Source organism: Chenopodium album, chromosome 16 (genome assembly GCF_948465745.1).
Source record: "Chenopodium album chromosome 16, dcCheAlbu1.1, whole genome shotgun sequence".
Taxonomy (NCBI): Eukaryota; Viridiplantae; Streptophyta; class Magnoliopsida; order Caryophyllales; family Amaranthaceae; genus Chenopodium; species Chenopodium album.
The window spans coordinates 7344340-7366031 of record NC_137849.1 but is presented as its reverse complement, the minus strand read 5'-3'; the positions used below and the strand labels follow the sequence as shown (position 1 = coordinate 7366031).

At 33.3% G+C, this 21692-nt stretch overlaps 2 protein-coding genes across 2 annotated transcripts; both read left to right on the top strand.

Annotated features, from left to right (window-relative positions):
- Positions 1–5137: 5137 nt before the first annotated feature.
- On the top strand, positions 5138–10296 carry LOC145586202 (asparagine--tRNA ligase, cytoplasmic 1-like). Its single transcript, XM_081642975.1, has 6 exons — positions 5138–5790; positions 7057–7647; positions 8271–8521; positions 8601–8730; positions 9690–9748; positions 9897–10296. Exons 1-6 carry the CDS (start codon positions 5290–5292, stop codon positions 10078–10080), a joined length of 1716 nt encoding a protein of 571 aa, XP_081499101.1. The 5' UTR covers positions 5138–5289; the 3' UTR covers positions 10081–10296.
- Positions 10297–13119: 2823 nt separating this feature from the next.
- Positions 13120–20423, top strand: LOC145586201 (V-type proton ATPase subunit d2). The gene is made up of 10 exons (XM_081642974.1): positions 13120–13510; positions 14499–14619; positions 15693–15800; positions 15876–15978; positions 16359–16439; positions 16600–16685; positions 16924–16983; positions 17061–17109; positions 19653–19787; positions 19953–20423. The coding sequence occupies exons 1-10, from the start codon at positions 13330–13332 to the stop codon at positions 20082–20084; spliced, it is 1056 nt and encodes a 351-aa protein (XP_081499100.1). The 5' UTR covers positions 13120–13329; the 3' UTR covers positions 20085–20423.
- Positions 20424–21692: the final 1269 nt, after the last annotated feature.

The following is a 21692-nucleotide window of genomic DNA, read 5'->3' as shown; positions in this document are numbered from 1 at the left end:
AATCCTAGGCATGATACTAACAAGATTAATAACAAACCCTAGCATGTCACTAAGCAATAAAGATCAAAGCTTTAGCCCTAGCATGATACTAACATGATATTAGAAAAGAGTAAAAGGCATCCTAAACATGCTACTAGAAAGCAATAATAACATCCTAACATAATACTAGGAATTAAACAAATTTAACCATGCTTTCTACAAGAATAAAGCATTAAGATTACATACTGTGATGCCTCGTACCTCTTTCTAATAACAAAATACACGCGTTAGTAACTTCAAGAAAAATAATAAAACAAACAATCAAATTAAATAATTGAAAGAGAGATTAGGGACCAAACCCTCAGAAATTATAACCTTTCACGTCTAGGGCGAATGCAACTTCGAACTTGGCTAGGTGTGTCTAGTGCTAATGTATGAGGAATTTTGTGAGAGGGAAGGTTTAGAAAAAAAAAATAAAGAGAAAAGAAAAGCTTCTAGCTTTAGAGAGAGAAAGATGATTGTTGAGAGTTGATTGAAGATGATGATTGAAAAAAAGGGAGATATGACCTCTATTTATAGGAAAAAAGATAGTCGAAGAATAAGAAAAGAATCCGAATTCGAATCGAAATAAAACTCGTCGGTCAGCAGTTTTTGCGAATTTTGTTTTTATCATAACTTTTGATTCAGAAGTCCAAATAAGTCATATAATATGTCGTTGGAAAGCTCTTGAAGTCTACTTTCTAACCCAATTTGAATCAGTTTAAACTATTTTGTAGATAAAAAGATATGGCCGAAATAGTGGAACGGTGTTAGTTTTGGATAGAGTTTCGTATTCCTTTCATATCTTTTTCGTTATAGCTCGGAATTAATATTATAATATATCATTGGAAAGATAATTTCAAGATATATCCAACCATATAATATTTGGATAAAAATTGTGAGGCACGAAAATAATATCTGACTGACTTTGAACATCTTTAAATTCGAATAGAATTAGGACTTAAAAAAGGAAAGTTTTAAAAAAGGAAAGTTTTTATTCAATTTCAAACTCTTTGATTTTATCTTTTCAAAAAAGATAATTAAGATCTTTTAGAAACTCATAAAAACTTCTAATAAATCCTAATTAGTTTAGGAATGGGATTAAACCTTTGGACCCTCCACATGATCATTGGGCCGTAGGAAAAATCCGATTTGAGCCCAGTTTAGTATTTTGGCCATAACTTCCTCGTTATTCATCGGAATTGGGCTTATAATATATCGTTGGAAAGGTCTTTTCAAGCCTCATCCAACTACACCATTATTGAACCCATATCATGGACCAAACTAAACTGGAATGAACGTTTTCATAAAATAGGAAGAGAAAAGAAATATTTTCAAAAACAGAAAGAAGAGATATTTTAATAAAAACATCCTCATCACTAGAATTTTCACACTTTCACTTTGTTCGATAATCAAATGACGTGAAAGGTATTCATCACTGGGTTTTGTTTTTGGGGAGACACAAATAGGTGTCTAGAACGTGGCGATAGCACACACCAGTAATTCTCTTGAATATTGTTCAGGGTTCTCACAGGTTTAAAGAGAGAATTATTGGGGTGTTAAGCTAGATGTTTTACAAAATCTGATTTTTTTTTTCTTTAATAAAATACAAAAATCAATTTTAATTAAGTAAATAATTTATTTAACTAAATCAAGTTTATCAATGTAAAATACAAAATAGATAAAATAATAATTTCGATAATTCAAAACCGAAATTAGTTGTAGATCATAAGATAATATATTATTTTAGGTGTTATCTTAAATAATTGAAATTATTAAATATTATTAATTAAAATAAAATCCAAAAAAAAAAATTATTAAACCCAAATGTACATACAACATAAATTCACAAATGATATAAAATATGGAATAGCCTAGAAAAATAATAAAAGATAATTGAACCAAAATTATTAAGTTAAAAATCAAAAAATAATTAATTATTTAAAAAACAAAATACTTTTTTATATCCTCTTAATATTTTGACTCCAAATTCAAATAATTGATGGGAATTACTAAAATACCCTTATTATTTTAAAATAATTAAGAAAATATGTTTTCAAAATTTCGGATATTACAGTGAGAGGTGGAGGGGGGTTTGTGGTGGTTTCGCAGGCTATGGTGGGGATCTAGGTGGGGTCGCCACATGGGTTCGTAGGTAGGAATGGTTGTGTGTAATATCCGGTATTTTTATACGTATTTTAATTCAAATAAGTATTTTGTAAAGTATTTAAATAATTCGAAATGAATTATTTATGGCATTTTAATTATTTATTTAATAATTTTGGAAATACTTTATTTTATTATTTAAAAATATAATTTAAATATAGTTTGGGGCATGTGATTTTATAAAAGGAAATTTTTAAAAGTCAAAGTCAAACAACAAGTTCGAATAGGAAAGGGATTATTAAGGGTAGGAAAAGAATTTAAGTTTAGGAGGGTTTCTAGAGAAAAGGGGTATAAATATTCAACAAATGGGCAAATTGAATTTTGCCCAGAGTGGTAAATACCCAAAGGTAATTTTCTCTCTCCCTTCTCTCTTATTTTTCCTTTTCTTTCTTATTTTCCCTTCCCCTTTTTGTGTAACATGCGGCCGACCACCCACCACGCACTCACCGCCGGCCGACCACCGCGACCACCAGCGAACACGCCAGCAGACGCGGCGACACCAGCGGGCACGGCAGCAGCCCAGCCGCGTGTCGTGGTTGCCGTTGCTGCGTGCTGCTACCGAAAAAAAATACTTCCTTTTTGCTTTAATCCTTAATCTAATTATTAATTATGGGATTTGTGATGATTTTCATGATGATTGATTATGAGTATTATGTAAATAAATTTTCAGATTTGATTTTGAATTAAAAAGCCCCAAATTGAAAACCCTAGGTTTCTAAATTATTGCATATTAAAGGAATTTGATTATGTTTAGTTTAAATTATTGAAATAGGTGTTTTAAAACATATTCACAGCAAGTATTAATAATTTAATAAAGCTGGAAATTTTGTTAGTAAGCCATAATTGAGTTTCTTGAAGGGATTTTTGATTATCCATTAATTGGGATTAAAGTAAGGGGTTTTAAATTAATTTTCAGCTTGTTTTAAATAATTTATGAGTGATTTAAGGAGGGTATATACTGTTGAAAATTTGTGTGGAATAGATTTTAATACCTCTTTATAATTTTGGATTATAGGAGATTTTCAAGTGAGTGCTTTCGTATAGTTGTGGCGATTTTAAGATCGTATTCAAGGTACGTTCGCGTACTTGGTATTTATTTGATGATGTAGGAACATGTTAGGCTTAATTAATTCAAAATAGTATCATGATAGATTTTTATTGGAATTTGTTATTTAGTTGATGTTGGTGATTGAATTATGAAGCATGGATTATTTGTGATGGATTAGTGAATGAAAATAATTAATTTGGCATGTGTATATGAACCACACTTTTATTATTGGCATGATAGTGAGCATGTTTAATTTGGTTTGGAATATTGAAAAGAAATTTTATTATGGTTCATATAATTTTTATTGAAAATATAAGCATGAGGAAAGGGCTATTTAAGTGTATACGTACACGAGGAATAAATTATAGATTGGTGCCTTAGTGCACTCAAGGTGTTTCTAACACCGAGGGATAGGAATTGTGGCGCATTATGCGTTCAAAGTGTCTTTGACACCGAGGTAGATTTGAAAATGGTTCAACATTAAATATTATGTGGTCACTAATTATTCAAGAATTAAACTCGTATGTTGAATTGTTTGAACAATTATAATGGTTGATTGTGTTATGATTTGAGAGTCATCACCAAGTCTAATAATATGTAAACAACGTAAAGTGAAAGAGATTACGCACCAAAACTCTTTGAACGTATATACCTTGAGTATGAACATATGGGGGGAGTTATGGAGTTTTATATTTAACCATAATTTCTACTGGGGGTACAGGACGCTGTATATCCCTTATTATTATTATTATGCGCAAGAATTCCGCCATCTACGAGTGGTTGCACGGTTAGCTCCCGTGTTAATACCCCTTTATTAGGGAAGGTTGGGGGGAACCCCGTTCGATGCGTAATCAATGCTAAATGAATAAATTAGTTATTTATTTGAGGGTCTTGTTGTATGTCATGTGCTTGAAAACAGGTGCAACAAGATAAGTTGTGTGATGATAGGGTGAAAGCATATTAGAGTGATTTATTTACGCTTATGTACTTAGCATTTGCTGATTGTGTGTTGTATGTTTGTTTGGCCTTGTCTTTACTTTGGCCCTACGATGACCCATTTCGAATGGAGAGTAGTGCGGATAAGTAGAGAGGAGCTTTTCAGGTGTTGAACCATATTTATGATGGGCATGAGTGAAGAGTGAATCATGCTTAGTTTCCATAAGATTGCGATGTGATTTATTGCTTTGATTATTTTATATTATGCTTGTGAGACTAATGCAAAGGTTTTTAAGTTGTTTGATTTTTAATAAGGGATTATAATGGTTCCAAGTTGAAGGTTGACTTCGTTTTACTTTGGTTTGACTTTACTTTCGTTTGGTTGACTTTTAAAGTTGAATTGTTTTGAATTGTTTTTAAAGAGAGTCTTCCGTTGTGTGTCTTTGATAATTGCCTTAGCCGTTTTCATGGTGGCGATAATGTTTTAGATTTTCCTATTTTGAGTTTTAAAAAGAGCAAAACAGGTATTTTAAAGGAAAAAAATTTCTAGAGTGTTACAATTATAATGTTGCGATGATTATAAAACGGAAGGAGTATATTTTAACAAATTCAAATTATACATAAAAAAAACTCTAGTCAATTTTTTTTATTTATGTACTAGGTTAAAATCCCGTGCAATGCATGGTTGTTAAATATTTGAGAAGCAAAAAAGGCGGGAAAATTTTTCAAAATATATTTTCAAAATATCAACTTTTTATAATTTTTGCTTATCGTTAATTAAAGATATTAACAATTAAATTTGTGTATGACAAACGTGATTAAAGAATCGTGTCAACTAAAAAGAATTGGAGCAAGTATAAGTTAATAAATGTAATTTTATTTTTATTTATTTATTTAATAAATGTACTAATTCGTTATCTTACGTGTCTGGGAACCATCTTTGACAGTACAATAGGCATCTTGCATCTAATTCTTCATTTCTTCCAATTCCAATCGTCAAAAATAACAACCTTCCCATCAAAATTTAGGGTTTTATTTAAGAGTATACTCTACTTTCCACTAAAACTCATTCGCCACACCCAATTCTCCAATCTCCCTCTCCTTCTCTCTCTCCTCCAACAATGGCGGACGATTCAACCCCACCTCCACCAACATCCGAAATGTCCAAAACCACCATTTCTGACACCCCCACATCCTCCCTTCCCCTCGCTCGCTTCTCCAAACGCGTCCCTATCGCCAACATCCTCAGCCGCCCCGACGGCGGCGCCTCCCTCGACGGCCAATCCGTCATCGTCGGCGGCTGGGTTCGCACCGGAAGAATGCAAGGCCACAACACCTTCGCCTTCCTCGAGATCACTGATGGTTCTTGCTCTGCTAATCTACAAGTTATGGTTGATGCTTCTGTTTACGATTTGACCCGCCTTGTTCATACTGGTACCTCGGTTTCTCTTTCGGGTACGCTGAAGACCCCGCCCGAAGGTACCCGGCAGAAGATTGAGCTGAAGGTTGATAGGGTGTTGGAGTTGGGTCCTGCTGATCCTGCTACTTATCCTTTGCCCAAGACTCGGCTTACTCTCGAGTTTTTGAGGGATCGTCTTCATCTTCGACCGAGGACTAATTTGGTAATATTTTATTTGTCTATGTTTATGAATTATGATGGTTTGTTTATTGCATTTTTGTTGGCGTTTGTTTGTTTGGTTCTGTTGAATTTTGTTTTGTTTTTGTGGGTGTTATTTGCATATTTGTTTCGGACATAACATTGGATGAGTCACTGAGTGTTTTGCGTAGGGCATCGCACCGCCTTTCGCTGCATTGATTGATTCGGAACTTAATTTGAAAGCCATATTTTGAGCTAGTGTTTTTTAGGATGTTATGAACAAAACCAGTAAATGTCAATTTTATGTTATTGTATAGCTTGTTTTGGAATGATTTGCACATTTGCTTCGGATATAACATTCAACGAGGCACTAAGTGTTTTGCGTAGGGAATCAACACCCCTTTTGCTGCATTGATTGAATCGGAACTTAATTTTAAAGCTAAATTTGGCGCTGGGTGTTTTCAGGATGTTATAAACAGAACCAGTGAATGAGGATTTTATGTTATTGTATGTATTTTTTTTTTGGATTGATTTGCTCATTTGCTTTATGGCATAACATTCGACGATAGCTGGGTGTTTTTTGGATGTTATAAACAAAATCAGTGAATGTGGAATTAATGATATTGTATGTTTTTTTTTTTTTTTTGTTTTGGAATGATTTGCACATCGACAGGTCACTGAGTGTTTTGCATAGGGCATTGCCACTCCATGTTGGAACATAATTTGAAAGCCAGAGCTAGGTGTTTTTTGGGATGCTCTAAATAATAACTAGTGAACGTGAATTTTATGTTATTGTATAGTTTGTATGCTGTATTATCTGGGAAAACTATGAGAATGATATTATTCAGTAGTGATTTGGTTATTTTAATTTTTGAAAGAAATTAATGGGGTTAAGCTTTACATTTGAATTGTGATTGATGAATCTTAGGGTTATGCAATAAAATCACGATCTTTGGTTTAAACTAGATTGGCAGAACTTTTTACAAAAGTATGAGGAGCAAACAAATTTTTTTACAAATTGGTCTGATTATTTTGTCGGAAAAAACAGAGTAAAACTGAAAGGGGTTTATAAGTAAATGAATGATTATAGTGATGTCTCAGCTTATAGCAAATTTAACTAGTTTCCAATTTAAGAACTTCAAGTTCCTAATATGGCTAACTCTAATTTTTTCTGGATGAATAATATTTGTGAAAAAATTGTCGAGAAATATTTCTTAATGTGTTTGTTTAGCAATAGACCAAGAAGTACTTTGTGAGTGATTCTAATGACATGGCCATTTCTTTGCAACAGATTTCTGCTGTTAGCAGAATTCGCAATGAACTTGCATATGCAACTCATGTGTTCTTACAAGAGCATGGTTTTCTGTACTTACACACACCCATTATCACTACTAGTGATTGTGAGGGTGCAGGTGAGATGTTTCAAGTCACAACATTGATTAATGAAGCAGAAAGAGTGGAGAAAGAGTTGAAGGAGAACCCACCTCCGTCAGAAGCTGACATTGAAGCAGCAAAGCTTGTTGTTCAGGAGAAAGGGGATGCTGTTAAGAAACTTAAGGAAGGCAAGGCAAGCAAAGAGGAAATTAAGGCTGCTGTTGCAGTATTAAATAAAGCTAAAGACGATCTTGCCAAGTTGGAAGAGAGAGCTAACCTTAAACCTGGGCTTCCCGAAAAAGATGGGAAAATAGATTATTCTCAAGATTTCTTTGCTCGTCAGGCATTCTTGACAGTTTCAGGACAATTGCAAGCTGAATCTTTTGCATGTGCCCTTGGTAGTGTTTACACATTTGGGCCGACATTTCGTGCTGAGAACTCACATACTTCCAGGCATCTTGCTGAGTTTTGGATGTTGGAGCCAGAAATGGCATTTGCAGATCTCGAGGTAATTTCCTTCTTTTCCTTTTCGGAATTTAGTGCATGTCCATGAATAATGTATGTCATGATTAGATTTGTGTTCACTTGAACTTGTAGAGCCTTGGTTTTATGTTTTTTTGAGCAAAACCTTGATTTAATTGAAATTCAAGATGATGATGATTTGTGATAGACATGCCTGCCATTATTATTATTATCTTTCTTTTTTTCTGTACTTTTTGATTAATTATTCAACTTGAAATCGACATACTTTTGTTTATTATGAAGTGTACTTTTTTTTCAAGTGTGACTCCTCAAGTCATGTTGATAGTCACTAGTTTTTTTAATTCTGTAATTATTTAATTTTGAGTTACATTAATTTGTGTAAGCTGCAGTACTCATTGTTTCTGTACTGCACTACTTAACCTTTTTTTTTCCTTCATTTTTTTAAATCTATATATTTAGTGTACTTTTGAAGGATTGTGAATCTTATGTGTATTTATTTCTTCCCTTTTAATTTTTTTTTTTTTAAAAATTATCTGCTAGTCATGAGATGCTCAAGAATCCATGAACTCTGCATGCAATGTTATATGTAAGATTTCACAAAAGATTCTAATAACATTGAACTGATTAGTGGTTGCATTCTCTTCCCAGGATGATATGAACCTTGCAGAGGCATATGTACAATTTGTTTCCCAGCGGTTACTTGACAAGTGCCTCGATGATATGGAATTGATGGTGAAATTTGTAGACAAGACTGCAATTGATCGTTTGAAAATGGTTGCTTCAACTCCTTTTGTGAGAATTACTTACACAGATGCAGTGAAGAAGCTCCAGGAAGTTACAGATAAGAAATTTGAGAATAAAGTTGAATGGGGGATTGATTTAGCAACTGAGCATGAAAGGTGTGTTAATCTCTGTTTGTGAATTCTCTTGATGGTGCAAACTGCAAAGGCTGATATTATAGTTAATCTTACTTTGTAGATACTTGAGTGAGGTCTTATTCAAGAAGCCAGTTATAGTATATGACTACCCAAAAGATATTAAAGCATTTTATATGAGGCTCAATGATGATGGGAAAACTGTTGCTGCAATGGATGTGCTCGTGCCGAAGGTAGGCTTCTGATCTTTGCTATATAATTGTTTGCTTTCCTCACCAAGATGAGATTTTCTACTGGAAAAAAAGAAAAAAAAACAAAAAAAACAAAAACAAAAACAAAAAACTGCTGTCTTATTTGATTCATTTCATGCAGAAATATAGTTACTGTATGGGGGTGTTATTCGAGCAAGTTGTTTAATTTGTTACTTTTGCATTCGAACCAGCTGAGTATTGAGCTTTTTCAAGCTTAAAATTTCCAGGTCAACTTACCACAAAACTGAACTTGAGCTCGAAAATTACAACATTTGTGTTTGAGTTTGTTCACAAGCTTCTCAAGTTGAGCTTTATTGTGCTCAGCATTAAAAAACTTTGAGTAACAGATCACAACCTAGCTAGGCTCTTTACACCCCTAGTCATGTAGGCCCAAGTTCACGATTCATTTGATTTCCCTAAAATGCCTTTTATAATAGCTGTCTTCTCTTCATCCTTTCCACCACTTATGCCGTTTCTTCATGTGTAAAAAATGTAATTAGTGAAGATAAGTTTAGTAGTTAGCAAATTTGTTTTTTATGAGTATTAGTGAAGGTTTAATTAGAATATTCTCTATTAGAAATATGCAGTTTTACTTAATGAATTTAGTAAGAAAAGAACCTTATGAATCATTAAAAATCAGTTTAATTAGTAAAATTATACCAACTGAGTTTAAATCGGGTTAAGAGATTGGGCCATGAGGTACTGGGTTATGTTTTAAAATCTATGCAAAATGTATACGAGCATATACTGTATTTAGGAAATGTGACATAATTTTCCAGACCACTTAAAACAGTGCAAGTGACTATTGATATTGGGCAAAGTGAGTACTTTATTTATTGTAAAATTGATGGTTATATTTGTGGCAGTCAATTGACTAAAAGGGCAATATTTGTTACAATGGGTTTTAAGATGTTTATTATCTGTTGGTTTGTATTTTTCAGGTTGGCGAGCTGGTTGGAGGAAGCCAGAGAGAGGAGCGTTATGACGTTCTTTGTAAGAGGTAGGATTTTCTTTTGTTTGGGTTTGTGTTAAAATTTTGAGGACTTTGATCTTGATTGTCCTTATGCTTTTGGTTTGTTTTTGGTCTTAAATGGTCAAGGCTAGAAAGAAAAACTATTAGATCCTCAAAAATGCTCCATTTCATGCAGGATTACTGATATGGGATTGCCATTGGAGACATACGAGTGGTACCTTGACCTCAGGCGATATGGCACAGTAAAACATTGTGGATTTGGTTTGGGATTCGAGAGGTTGATTCTTTTTGCCACTGGCATTGATAACATCAGAGATGTCATTCCTTTCCCGCGTTACCCAGGGAGGGCAGATTTATAGGCAGACTGATCACACTTTTGTTAGTACTTGTATTTGCCTGTTTACCAAAATGGCATTACAATTGTGAATTTTTTTTTTATCCTTGCTTAATTACAAGGAAAAATAGAAAAGCTGAACTCCTTGGATCTATGTTAATGAGATTTGTGATGATGATCTTGAAGTTGATCTTCTGTATTTTTTCTCTTCATATATCTACAATTTTGGTTTTAGATGTAATTTTCTCTCTTTTCCTTATTGTTTGTTTCATAAGCCCTTTTGCATAATTTAAAATACGCAGATTTGAGGATCAATATCATCAACTATTCATTATAAAAAACATACTATAATTTGACGCATTGCTCTTGTTATAACAAGTATCATAATTAATTTAACGAATGCCAGTTTGTTAATTGAAGGAGGTTGGGCTGAGGGCTCTACTCTCCATTTTAGAGGCAAACTATCAGTTATTCTGTAACTAGCTTAAGTCTCGTGCTGTGTACGGTATATTTAATAATTTTTAAAAAAATTAATTATATTTAAGAAATAAAATTTGATAAAAGATACACAACAAACATATAGAAATTATATGCCATAATTTATATCAATAGGCAACGCAAAAAAATGGATTTTTTGGGCTGCCCATACTCGAGAATTTTTTTAAGCGAGGCTTGGTTTGACCAGGTCTAGTGGCCATATCTATCTATTAACCTATACTATAAGCAAATCCTTCCATGACACTTGTCATTACCTTGTGAAAAATTTTCTCGCCTTTTTCGCTTCTCTTTTATTTTTTATTTTTTATTTATTTTTATTTTTTTTATTTACATTGTGTATTTTCTTTCCAATTTGACAATCATATTCCATATATACTCAAATGAAATATTTTTGAATATTTATTTTATTTACTTTATATTTTGTAATATTATTGTCAAAAATATTTAACAACTGTGCATTGTACGGGATTTTAACCTAATTAGTAAATACTTATTTGTAAATGTCTTTTAATAAGCATCAAACATTAATCAAATAAAGAGTGAGGGATAACTCAAGTGGTTAGAGCTTCCCTCCCAATTCCAAGTGATCTTTAGATCAATTCTCATCACTCGCCCATATGACGCTCTAAACACCAAAAAAAAAAAAAATGGACTAAAATCTCCACTAAAACTATTAGCAAAAGTCACTAAAATCTCCACTAAAACTATTAGCAAAAGTGCTTAACATACATATAGATATATAAATCACTTTTTATATAGTAGTATAAAAAAATCATTTCAATGGAAATAAATACTACTCTGATCATTAATGGCAACAACAATCGATAATTGGGCAACACTAATCTATATTATTACATTTTCTGTTTATGGTTTAATGCTCTACGGACATATTGATATTTTTAATTACGTAATTTACGGACATATTGATATTGATATTAATTGATATTTTACCTTTCCCTAGAATTAGACAATTGACCCATATAATAGAGTCAAACACAACTTTTATTTAATAGTTATACTATACTCGACCTATAAATCCTTAATTTGTGATAATATATGCATAGTAGTAAAATTTCAAAAACAAAATTGTAATTAATTTGAATATATAGTTATATTGAAATTGAAATAAAATAATAGCTAGAGGTATTTGAAAAAAAAATTAAATGAAGCTTTCAAATAATTTCTCTAACATCAACTATATGAATCAATTTTATTATTACTTTTTTGGCAAAATTTAATAATGCTCCGTTTAATGATTAAAAAGGAGTTGGAATAATTACTTAGGTAAATGTGAATTGAAAAATTACGAACACCAAATAAAAAAGGAATGTATTTTCCATAAAAATAATATGAAAGATTTAGAATAATATTAATATAGAATCAAATGTTAACAAAAAAAAAAAAAAAAAAGTAAAAAAGGGAAGGGGAATTTTGAACGGAAAAAACAACACCAGGATGTGACACGTGTCACCTCCGGTGTCTGTTTTAGTATTAAGTTATTAATTGATGACGAAGTACTCGTAAAATACAAAGCGATAATGACTAAAGTACCCTCACCAACAATCGTTGATCGAATACAATACACAAAAAAAATGGAGAGATTTGCATCCTTGCTATGATGTATGAACTCTAATTTGAGAACAGTGATGTTCCATTTGAGTACAAGGGTAGTAATAAGTGAAACTGAAAGCAACCTAGTGGATAAACATTATCACAATATCAATGTATCACAATCGAACAGAAATGAGAAAGATGGGCCCACACAAATCAAAGAGGTTTGCACGGAAACAAGTGATAAAAGAAGAAGCTCCACTAAGATTTATATTCACCTTGTTCATTATTGTAGATATTGTATTAATTAAAATAGGATAAATCTTTCCCTTCATTTGTCGGGATGCATTAATCCTACAAGGAAAAAGAATAATTATGGTAATTATAGTAGGTTAAATTATTGGTCCAGCAAAACTATCACAAACTCTATACAACATGAGAGGCACATCAGTGGATCATGAATTATAGATGGACATTATTTTCAAAATTAGGCACAATCCAAAATGAACACGTCTTGTGGACCTTACCAATTTACAAAAACATATAATATTACTATGGGGGCCCTCAAACACAACATGTGTGTCAAGCTGTGCACATATTTGTTTTGCAAAGATTGACACTAGTTAGACGTCTTAGGCCCATCATGACTTTTTCTTGGCGTAGGCATGTCTCACTTTATCATGAGCTACATAGGTATAACACGTGGTTTTTCACCATTCGACTCAGGCCTAACTCTAGTTAGACCTACTCTTTGATTCTCCTTCCCTCTCAAGTAAGCCGCTTCTATGGAGCAAAACTATTTAAGTGCCGGAAGATTCGATTCGCATCCGATCCGCTAGGATATTTGACCCGAAAATTTAAAATATTTGGATTTTTAATATCCGAAAAAATGTAAATTATTTCAAATTTCGGATATTGGATAACGGACCTTAGTGGGTCATTCCGTCCATAAACAACTTTAGTCGATTGGGCTTATACCCGATCAACAAATCTCCCCCAAACCAAAATAATGCCATCCCATTGAAAGAATCTCGATTTGTCTTATCGTCATTCATCATTCATCATCATCAATTAATCTCTTCTGCTAAATCTCCAACGTTTTGCGCACCTGTCACTTCTTCTTCTAACTCCTCGATCACCCATTCTTTCTCTCTCCTCTTTTCTTGATCAAAATCCCCAATTTCATCCCGATCTACCCTACCAAAACCCTCAATTCTCCGCCAACATGTATGGATTCGAAGCTATGACCTTCAACATTCATGGCGGATACTTGGAAGCCATTGTTAGAGGTCACAGATCTGGATTGTTAACTGCTGCTGATTACAACAATTTGTGTCAGTGTGAGACTCTTGATGATATCAAGATGCATCTCTCTGCTACTGATTATGGCCCCTATCTTCAGAATGGTATGATTTATTTGTCTAATTATGATTTTTTTTCAGGTTTAATTTTATTGATTTTGGTTGAATTTCTTGCTTTATTAATTGGATTACATTTTGATTTGATTTGTTTGATCTGAGTTTTTCTGGAATTTCTTTGGTTTTGGAATTATATGCTCGACTTTGCTAATTTGCTGACATTCGATTGTTTATGAGACAAACAAAATCTCTGAATTTCGCGTTTAATTGGGTTCAGTTGATTATTAGCAATAGCGATTTTCTTTTCTGCTAGAGAATGTACTTAAGGAATGTATTAGTGAGTGCATTTTAAGATGATAAACCAACCAAGCATGTTAGATCATGGAAATGATAAAACCTTTTGTGAAAGGGAATTAATCTTTGGCTATCCCGTCCTCCTAGTCGTGACGAAGATTGTAAATTATAGGCCTTTTTTCTCCAATCAATCAAATGTTTGGCATCAAGTTGTCAATGGGTGAATAAATCTTTTAACATACCCAATTGGAGGTTTCAACTCTTGTAATGGATATTGAAATCTTGTTCTAATTTAATAACGGGAAAGCTTGCAATCTCACTTGGTTTCTCGTAATTTCTTGTAAGTTTCAGCTTACTCCCTCGATGAAAATATCCTTTAGTGCGGGTGCATTGGGGTGTGAGCTTGGTTTCCAATCAGTGTAAACGTAATGTAACTCTTTATGATCCTTCTATGTAGAATTGTAGATTGCTAGGCAAGACTCTCTGTCCTATATGAATTTGATTGGTGTCACATACATGACATTTCGAACATTAATTTGCCTCCCTCTCTCCCCCTTGCACATAAGTGTATCTTATAAAGTTATAAAGGGTGTTACTTTAATTTAAGGACTTGTTGCTGTAGAGCATTTTGCTTGGTGGAGTTAACTTTATATTTTTATTTATGTTTGGTAAAGGGAGATGACTACATATATGATTTATATTTGTTGCTTATTATTATATTTGGTGCTCATTTTGGCTATAGAACCTTCTCCTTTACACACAACTACGCTTGTGGAGAAATGCACACTGAAGCTGGTTGATGAATACAAGCACATGTTGTGCCAGGCTACAGAACCCTTGTCAACCTTCTTAGAGTACATCACGTAAGTGTAGTTACCTTATTTTTTTTTAGCTCTTTAAATACTATGCCCTAGATTGTATTTTGTGTGGCATCAGCTCTTATTAGACATAAACGTAAATTTGTGAGAAGTTTTCTGCACTTTAAAATTTGAAGATCTACAACTGTTCATGTCAACAGTATTTGTGGAATGTGGTGGCATGATGCACCTTTTGTTTTCTTCTTGATTGTTTCTAAATTTTTTAAAACATGATTTAGGTGTTTTATCTTGAGATGCTTATGAGATTTTAAACGAAAGCTATTTTTATGAGTTAAGTTTCTTCAGTGCTTATTTGTGGATTTTCTGCTACTTGAGGATTCATTATGGGACTATAAATTTCTTAATTCTTATCTGCATATGTATTTGAAGTTTGTTCTCTCATGTGCTTTTCTTTCTTTAGTCAATGTAGATGAAAATAATAGAAAAGAGAATAATATAATCTTTTAATGCTGAATATTTATTGTGTATAGTCCAAGGAGATGCTCCATGTAGTGTTGCACTATTAACTGTGTGTAATTGTTCTATCAAATCCTTATCTATCATACATTTTCATCTATTCTTATCTTACTGAAGAGTATCTTTTATTCTACATCTTAGAGATAATCTGCATATTTTATGCATTGTAAGCTTGTAGCTATCTTCTGCATTATTATTTTTGATTTTTTTTTTTTGGAAATTGTAAAGGTACTACTACATGACCAGTTCTTGAAGAATTTCATGATTCACTTGGGATAAATTTGTGGGGTCTGTTAAAGTGAATTTTCTTTTTACTCTCTCTTGTAGATGAATTTGGTACCCTTTTGACTTACTCCCATGGTTTTTAAGATCATATTATGTGACCCTCTGAAGATTTTGTACTGTAGAGGACCAGTAACTTTCAGGCTTCTGTGCAATGGGCACTCTTTCTTGACAAACTAACAAATAATATGTCTTGTAGCTCTTTTTCAAATATAAGCTGAACCTGGTTTTAAAATTAAAAAAATTCAAGTAACACTCTGGCACTTACTTTCTTTATGACACACTCTTTGTAAATTGCTTGTACTCTTTGGCTGTTCCAGATATGGCCATATGATCGATAATGTTGTTCTGATTGTTACTGGAACCTTGCATGAGAGGGATGTGCAAGAGCTGTTGGAGAAATGTCATCCCTTGGGCATGTTTGACAGGTACTGCCTCCCTTATTAAGTTAATTCTTTTATGTTTTTCTCACAAACAATGCTTATTTTCCTTTCTCTTGTCAGTATCGCTACCCTTGCAGTTGCTCAGAATATGAGGGATCTATATAGATTGGTGCTTGTTGATACTCCTTTGGCTCCATACTTCTCTGAGTGTATTACATCTGAGGTACTCAGCATTACATTTTTGTTTTACAGTTCAGTTTCTCTTTCAGCAATCAGTTTTATTTTCTGTCTTGGGAATCTGAATCTTGCTAAAGGATATGATATTCTAGTGAGATTATATTGTAGTTTAGTTAGTTCTCCTTTGAGATTATGTGTTGATTAAAAGAACTTATTGTATTGTTTGAATTGCTTATGATTACTACTTGTCCCTAGTGAAAATGGGATGGATTGGTTTTGGAGGGGGAAAAAAAGAAAAGAAATGGGAAGATGGTATATCAGTTTGTTTTGCTTAACTTGTTACCTTTCCTTAATTGATTTTACCTTTTATTGTTGATTGTAGTAATATCTTTTAGGTGATTAACTTACTTATGTTGCTCCTGCTAGGACTTGGATGATATGAACATTGAGATCATGAGAAACACCCTTTACAAAGCATATCTTGAGGATTTCTATCGTTTTTGTCAGGTAAACTTGCAATGTCTCTTTATAAGAAACCTGTTTACCACCAAAAAACTAAGCACTGATTTATATTACTAATACTCAGTCACCCACTATTCATCACTCCTCCATCTTCTCTATTTTGTATCTGATTTTGTCTTCATCTAATTTGATCTTTATAATACAGTCTCTTGGTGGGGCTACTGGAGAGATTATGTCTGATCTTCTTTCCTTTGAGGCTGATAGAAGAGCTGTCAATATTACAATTAACAGGTATATAATCCATGATTATATGTTAATACTAGAAATGAAGCATAATGATAATTTGATAATGAAGTCATATTTGTAAATCTTTTTTTTTTTTTTTTTTTTTTGAAACACATATTTGTAAGTTTATACAATGAGAACTCAAGAGCCTCCTATATAAAGAGAGGGGGGGGGGGGGGGGAATTGTATGTATCTTAGGCTCAATTAACAGTGGTTGACTGTAGTTACTTCTTGATATTTGCAGTATCGGAACTGAACTTACGAGGGAAGATCGTAAGAAGCTGTACTCAAGTTTTGGACTCTTGTAAGCGTCTTCAAGATTTGCGACTCATCCTCAAGAAATCTGTCTATTGTTGTGACTGATGTGATTGTTCATTACAGGTATCCTTATGGACATGAAGAGCTGGCTATTTGTGAGGATGTAGATCAGGTATGAGATTTTTGCTGCGATTTATCATGTAAACTAGATTTGTTGTTAGGGTGGGGTTTGTTTGCAACCCCCTTCCATCTTCTGCCAGTTGGATCGGGTAGTTATCTTTTCTGCTAAACTCTCGAGTATAATTTGGTAGTGCATACATGTGCAAATAAGGGTGCACAAGACCATATATCCCAGAATATCTTAACCCAAGAAATTGCAAAGCAAGATCCTTGTACTTGAAATACAATGCTTATTTATAAAATAGATTCATGAAGCTTCATTTAGTCCTGCTATGTTCCTTCTATGATAGTATGAATGTATGATTATCTATATACTTCCTCTGTTCCACAAATATTGCAACAATTACCACTTTAGGAAGTTTCACAAATATTCAACATTTCCTTATTTGCACATGTTTTCTCTCTCTCTCTCTCTCTCTCTCTCTCTCTCTCTCTCTCATGGATCCTTATCTTTATTTCTCTCTATCTCTCTCCTCTTCTTAAAATCAATGTCCCATCCCCATGTAATATTTGGGGAACGGAGGAAGTATCATACAAATAATTACTGGAAACTATTTCTGATTTTTTTTGTGCTTTTTTTTGGGGTACCCTTAAAGAGTTTTTGAATTAGGTGTTATGTGAGACCTCAGTAACTTCAGCCTGCTGAAGGGGGCATATCAATTATATGCTGTTTTCTGAGTGTCTGACAAGTTATATGAGAATAATGATATGATGATCTATATACATTTGATATGTTTGTTCGCGTCATCTGAATGTTTTAGCCAATATTTCAGTTTTTGCTCTATTTTTTATCCATTGACTCTAAGCTTCTTAATTCATACCCTTATTAATTTTGTTAACTGCATTGAAGATGATTCTTTTTTTTTTTTTTTTTTTTCATCTTCTGGTTAATTGGAATACTCCGGAGAACCAAAAAAAAAAAAAAAAAAAAAAAAAGGTTTTTAACAATGCAAATTTTAAGTACAAGCTGAAATGATCTTTGAACCTATCACTGAAGTGACTTGGACTACTAGCTCAAAAGATTATAGCTGATTGTTGTCTCATCACTTTAATAGTTTATTGATTTGGACAACATGCTCAACTCTGGTGCTTTCTTTTCATTGTGAGGAAAAGCTGATGAAGTTTAGTTGGATTGTTAAAGTCTTGTAGTGAGGAATTTAGCTGTCTTTGTGCTATATAATTGCCGGGTATGATGACTTAGGAGCCTAAGGCTATGCTTGAAGATGATGCCTTGAAGTGGATGATAATGATTTTTGGGGAAACAATTATTGGATGGCGGAAAAATAGGAGGTCTATTTTGCATTTAGCAGGAACTATTAAGTAGGATATGGATAAGATGCGTGCAAGAGGTATGATCTTTGGAGCGTAGTTAAAGCTATGAGATGGGGAAGGACTCATTGCTGCAGGAACCTTCTAAGAACTTTTAGTGGTTACTAGTTTAGTGAATTGGAGAATTTGGCATTTGGCATTTGGCATTTGGCATTTGCTTCACTTTTTCATGCAATCAAGCCAAGTATTGGCCAAGCTAATTTCACGCTTCATTTTGTAGCTGTCTTTGAGCTTTAATATCAGGGTTCAGTGGTTCACTTGACATTAGTTTGAGTTTTAAATATTTCATAAGTAACCAAGAAGAGGCTGGGGCACTGGGGTTTGTTGGTATCCCTGTTGCTGCTAACTTCTCTGAAGGGAATGATAAATTGCTAATGTCAAGGCTAACTGTATGTGGCTCTTATTAACAGTCAATTGCTCCTTTGTATAGAATTTGGAAATATAAGCTTGGGATAAAGGTAATTGATTGATGCCTTTCCCTAGTTTAGGCAATGGGATCTAAAGCATACCTTATGTGAATAAGTGGAAAATCTTAGTATGTTATCTTTAGACAGTATCTTTCTCGATTAAAAACCAATAATCGAGAGCTTACTGAAATCCTAAATGCACTTCATTAATGAACGGTTGTGCTTAAAAGTGACCTGTTCTGGCTACCTCTTGTAGTGATAGATTGGAAGGAAGCTAAATGCAAATATTTAGGTGGCTGTATGTTTATGTAGGTTGTGGAGTCTTCGATCCTGGGCAGATAGTGACCTGTTAGCTTTATGGTTTGTAATTTGGTAGGACTTGAACAAGGAAAATCAATTATCATTTCGCTGATGATTCTGTGTTTAGAGCGTTGACGCAGGTCAGTTTAGAAGGTGGTCTTTATTCAGGGTATAGGGTAGTGTGTGTCTGTGCGGGTGCATGCACACGTGGACCTGTTCATTATTTTGATTCAAATTTCTGTTTTTTTTTAACTCCAGCTGCTTTGTTTTGCTTGATCTTTCTAGAGGATATGCCACCAAATCATCTGCTTCATATTCACTTCTTAACTCTTTCAAATGGATTTTACTGCTTGACAGCTTGTCTTAAATGTGTGGCAGAATATGTGGTGCATCTATAGCATGCATGCTTTGATTCAGAAATTCGTAGATTGCACTGCTTGGAGCTTCTAGTATCGGTCATTTTTCTCTGTCCTGATTCTTACTTATTCCTATCATATAGGTCCGTGGTGTAATGGAAAAATATCCACCATATCAGGCAATATTCTCTAAGATGTCTTACGGAGAAAGCCAGATGCTGGACAAGGCGTTCTATGAAGAGGAGGTCAAGAGACTTTGCTTATCATTTGAACAACAGGTCCTTTTCTATTTTACTTCATGTGTTATTTGCTTGGCATACTGAAATGCATGTCAAAAACGTTGCATTTATGTAGTTCATTGGGGGTAGTTTCTTTTGTCCCTATTTTATTTTCATCTTCAATTATTATTTACTGGATTTCTGGCTTGGTTGTATGTGATGCAGTTCCATTATGCTGTTTTCTTTGCTTACATGAGGTTGAGGGAGCAAGAGATTAGAAATCTCATGTGGATATCAGAATGCGTGGCACAAAACCAGAAGTCCAGAGTGCACGACAGTGTTGTCTTCATATTCTAGTTGCAGTCCAAGCAAATATGAAGAAACCTTGTGGAATTTTCAGGAAATACATGAATAAATCTCGTGTTGCTTGTGCTTTGTACATCTCATTTCTTTCGCGTTCATTGTAGAATTCAGTTGCATACATTATTTATACTGCACAAGGTGAAATAAAGCTTTTATCCCTGTATGATTATGTTATTCATAAGGCATTTTCTACTCCAATCTTATGGGAGCTAAACTTGAGCTCGATATCCCCGTTTTGTTGTTGGGGGAACTAGTATCAAATTCTCCGAATTGAGTCCCAGTGTATCATATGTTAAATTTCATAATGTGAACTTTATTCTTTTGAAAGAGGCCTATTGCAAAGAGGCCTATTGCTTACTGTCTTTGTTTTTCTTTACATAGTACACCTTATATTTTGAAAGTTTGCATCACTTAGAAAGGACCGAATCTTGAAATGAGCCTTTGCTTTTGGGAAATACTAGTATGAGATTACGCATGAAGCTCCAAAGAAATTTGCTTTCAGGCTATCTTACTCCTAATTATAGTACTTCCTCCTACTTGATAAATTTCATTTATCATGCTTGCTAATGCATATCTTTAACTATCAATGTCTTTAATTCTGAAAATTATACTTTGTACAAAGATATTATGATACTCTATCGTATTTATTGAGACAATTTCAATAAGATTTCACACTAATATGGTTTATATTACATATACACCCTTCGTTCTGAAATAATTGACATGTTTGACTTTCTTTTTTATCATTAAAAAGGGAAGTGTGTATATTAGGCTAAAGTCAAATGAGGTTCTCAGTTAGGGCTTGTTTGGTTCACCTTATTTTTACTTACCTGTTTGATCTGGTCTGATCTGATCTGAATGTTAGATTTGACCAAACTTTGACCTTAAATATACGATAATCTATACGGAATAAATATATCAAGTGGGGTCTCGTTGTTGGATTCGTAATAATGTGTATTTTATTAATATGTGATTTTCATAATTTTTTTTCATTACGAAATTAAAGATTTTTTTAGCGATAAAAAACTGCAAAATGATGATCTGATTTAAACTTATTTTTTCTGATCTGATAAGAACTTTTTTTTTTCCTGAAATAAGTAAAAATAAGGTGAACTAAACAAGGCCTTAAGCCCTGTTCACTTCTCCTTAAAAAAATAATATTCAGTAAAAATAATTTCAGTTCAGTAAAATTAATTTCAGTTCAGTAAAAATAATTTCAGTTCAGCAAAAATAATTACAGTTCAGTAAAAATAATTTCAATTTAGCAAAAATAAAGGGAAGAGAACAAGGCCTTTCATTTCAATCCAATAATTTATTTATTTATTTTTTTTGAAACCGAATCCAATAAATCCTTTATGGTGATGAATTGATGATTATGATATTATCATGGGCTTTACACACAAGTAAACCGACCTGGAAATTTCAAAGTTGGGATTTAACAATGGATTAAAATTTAGGAAATAATTAGTACGTATGAAACATTAAATTAGGAAAATTGGAATATCTCATATACTTAATAGGGTTTCACTAATTCTTATATGTGGTTGGCCACACCATGTGGCCAGCCATCATATAAGCCCAACTCGCTAGCCCAGTCCGTTC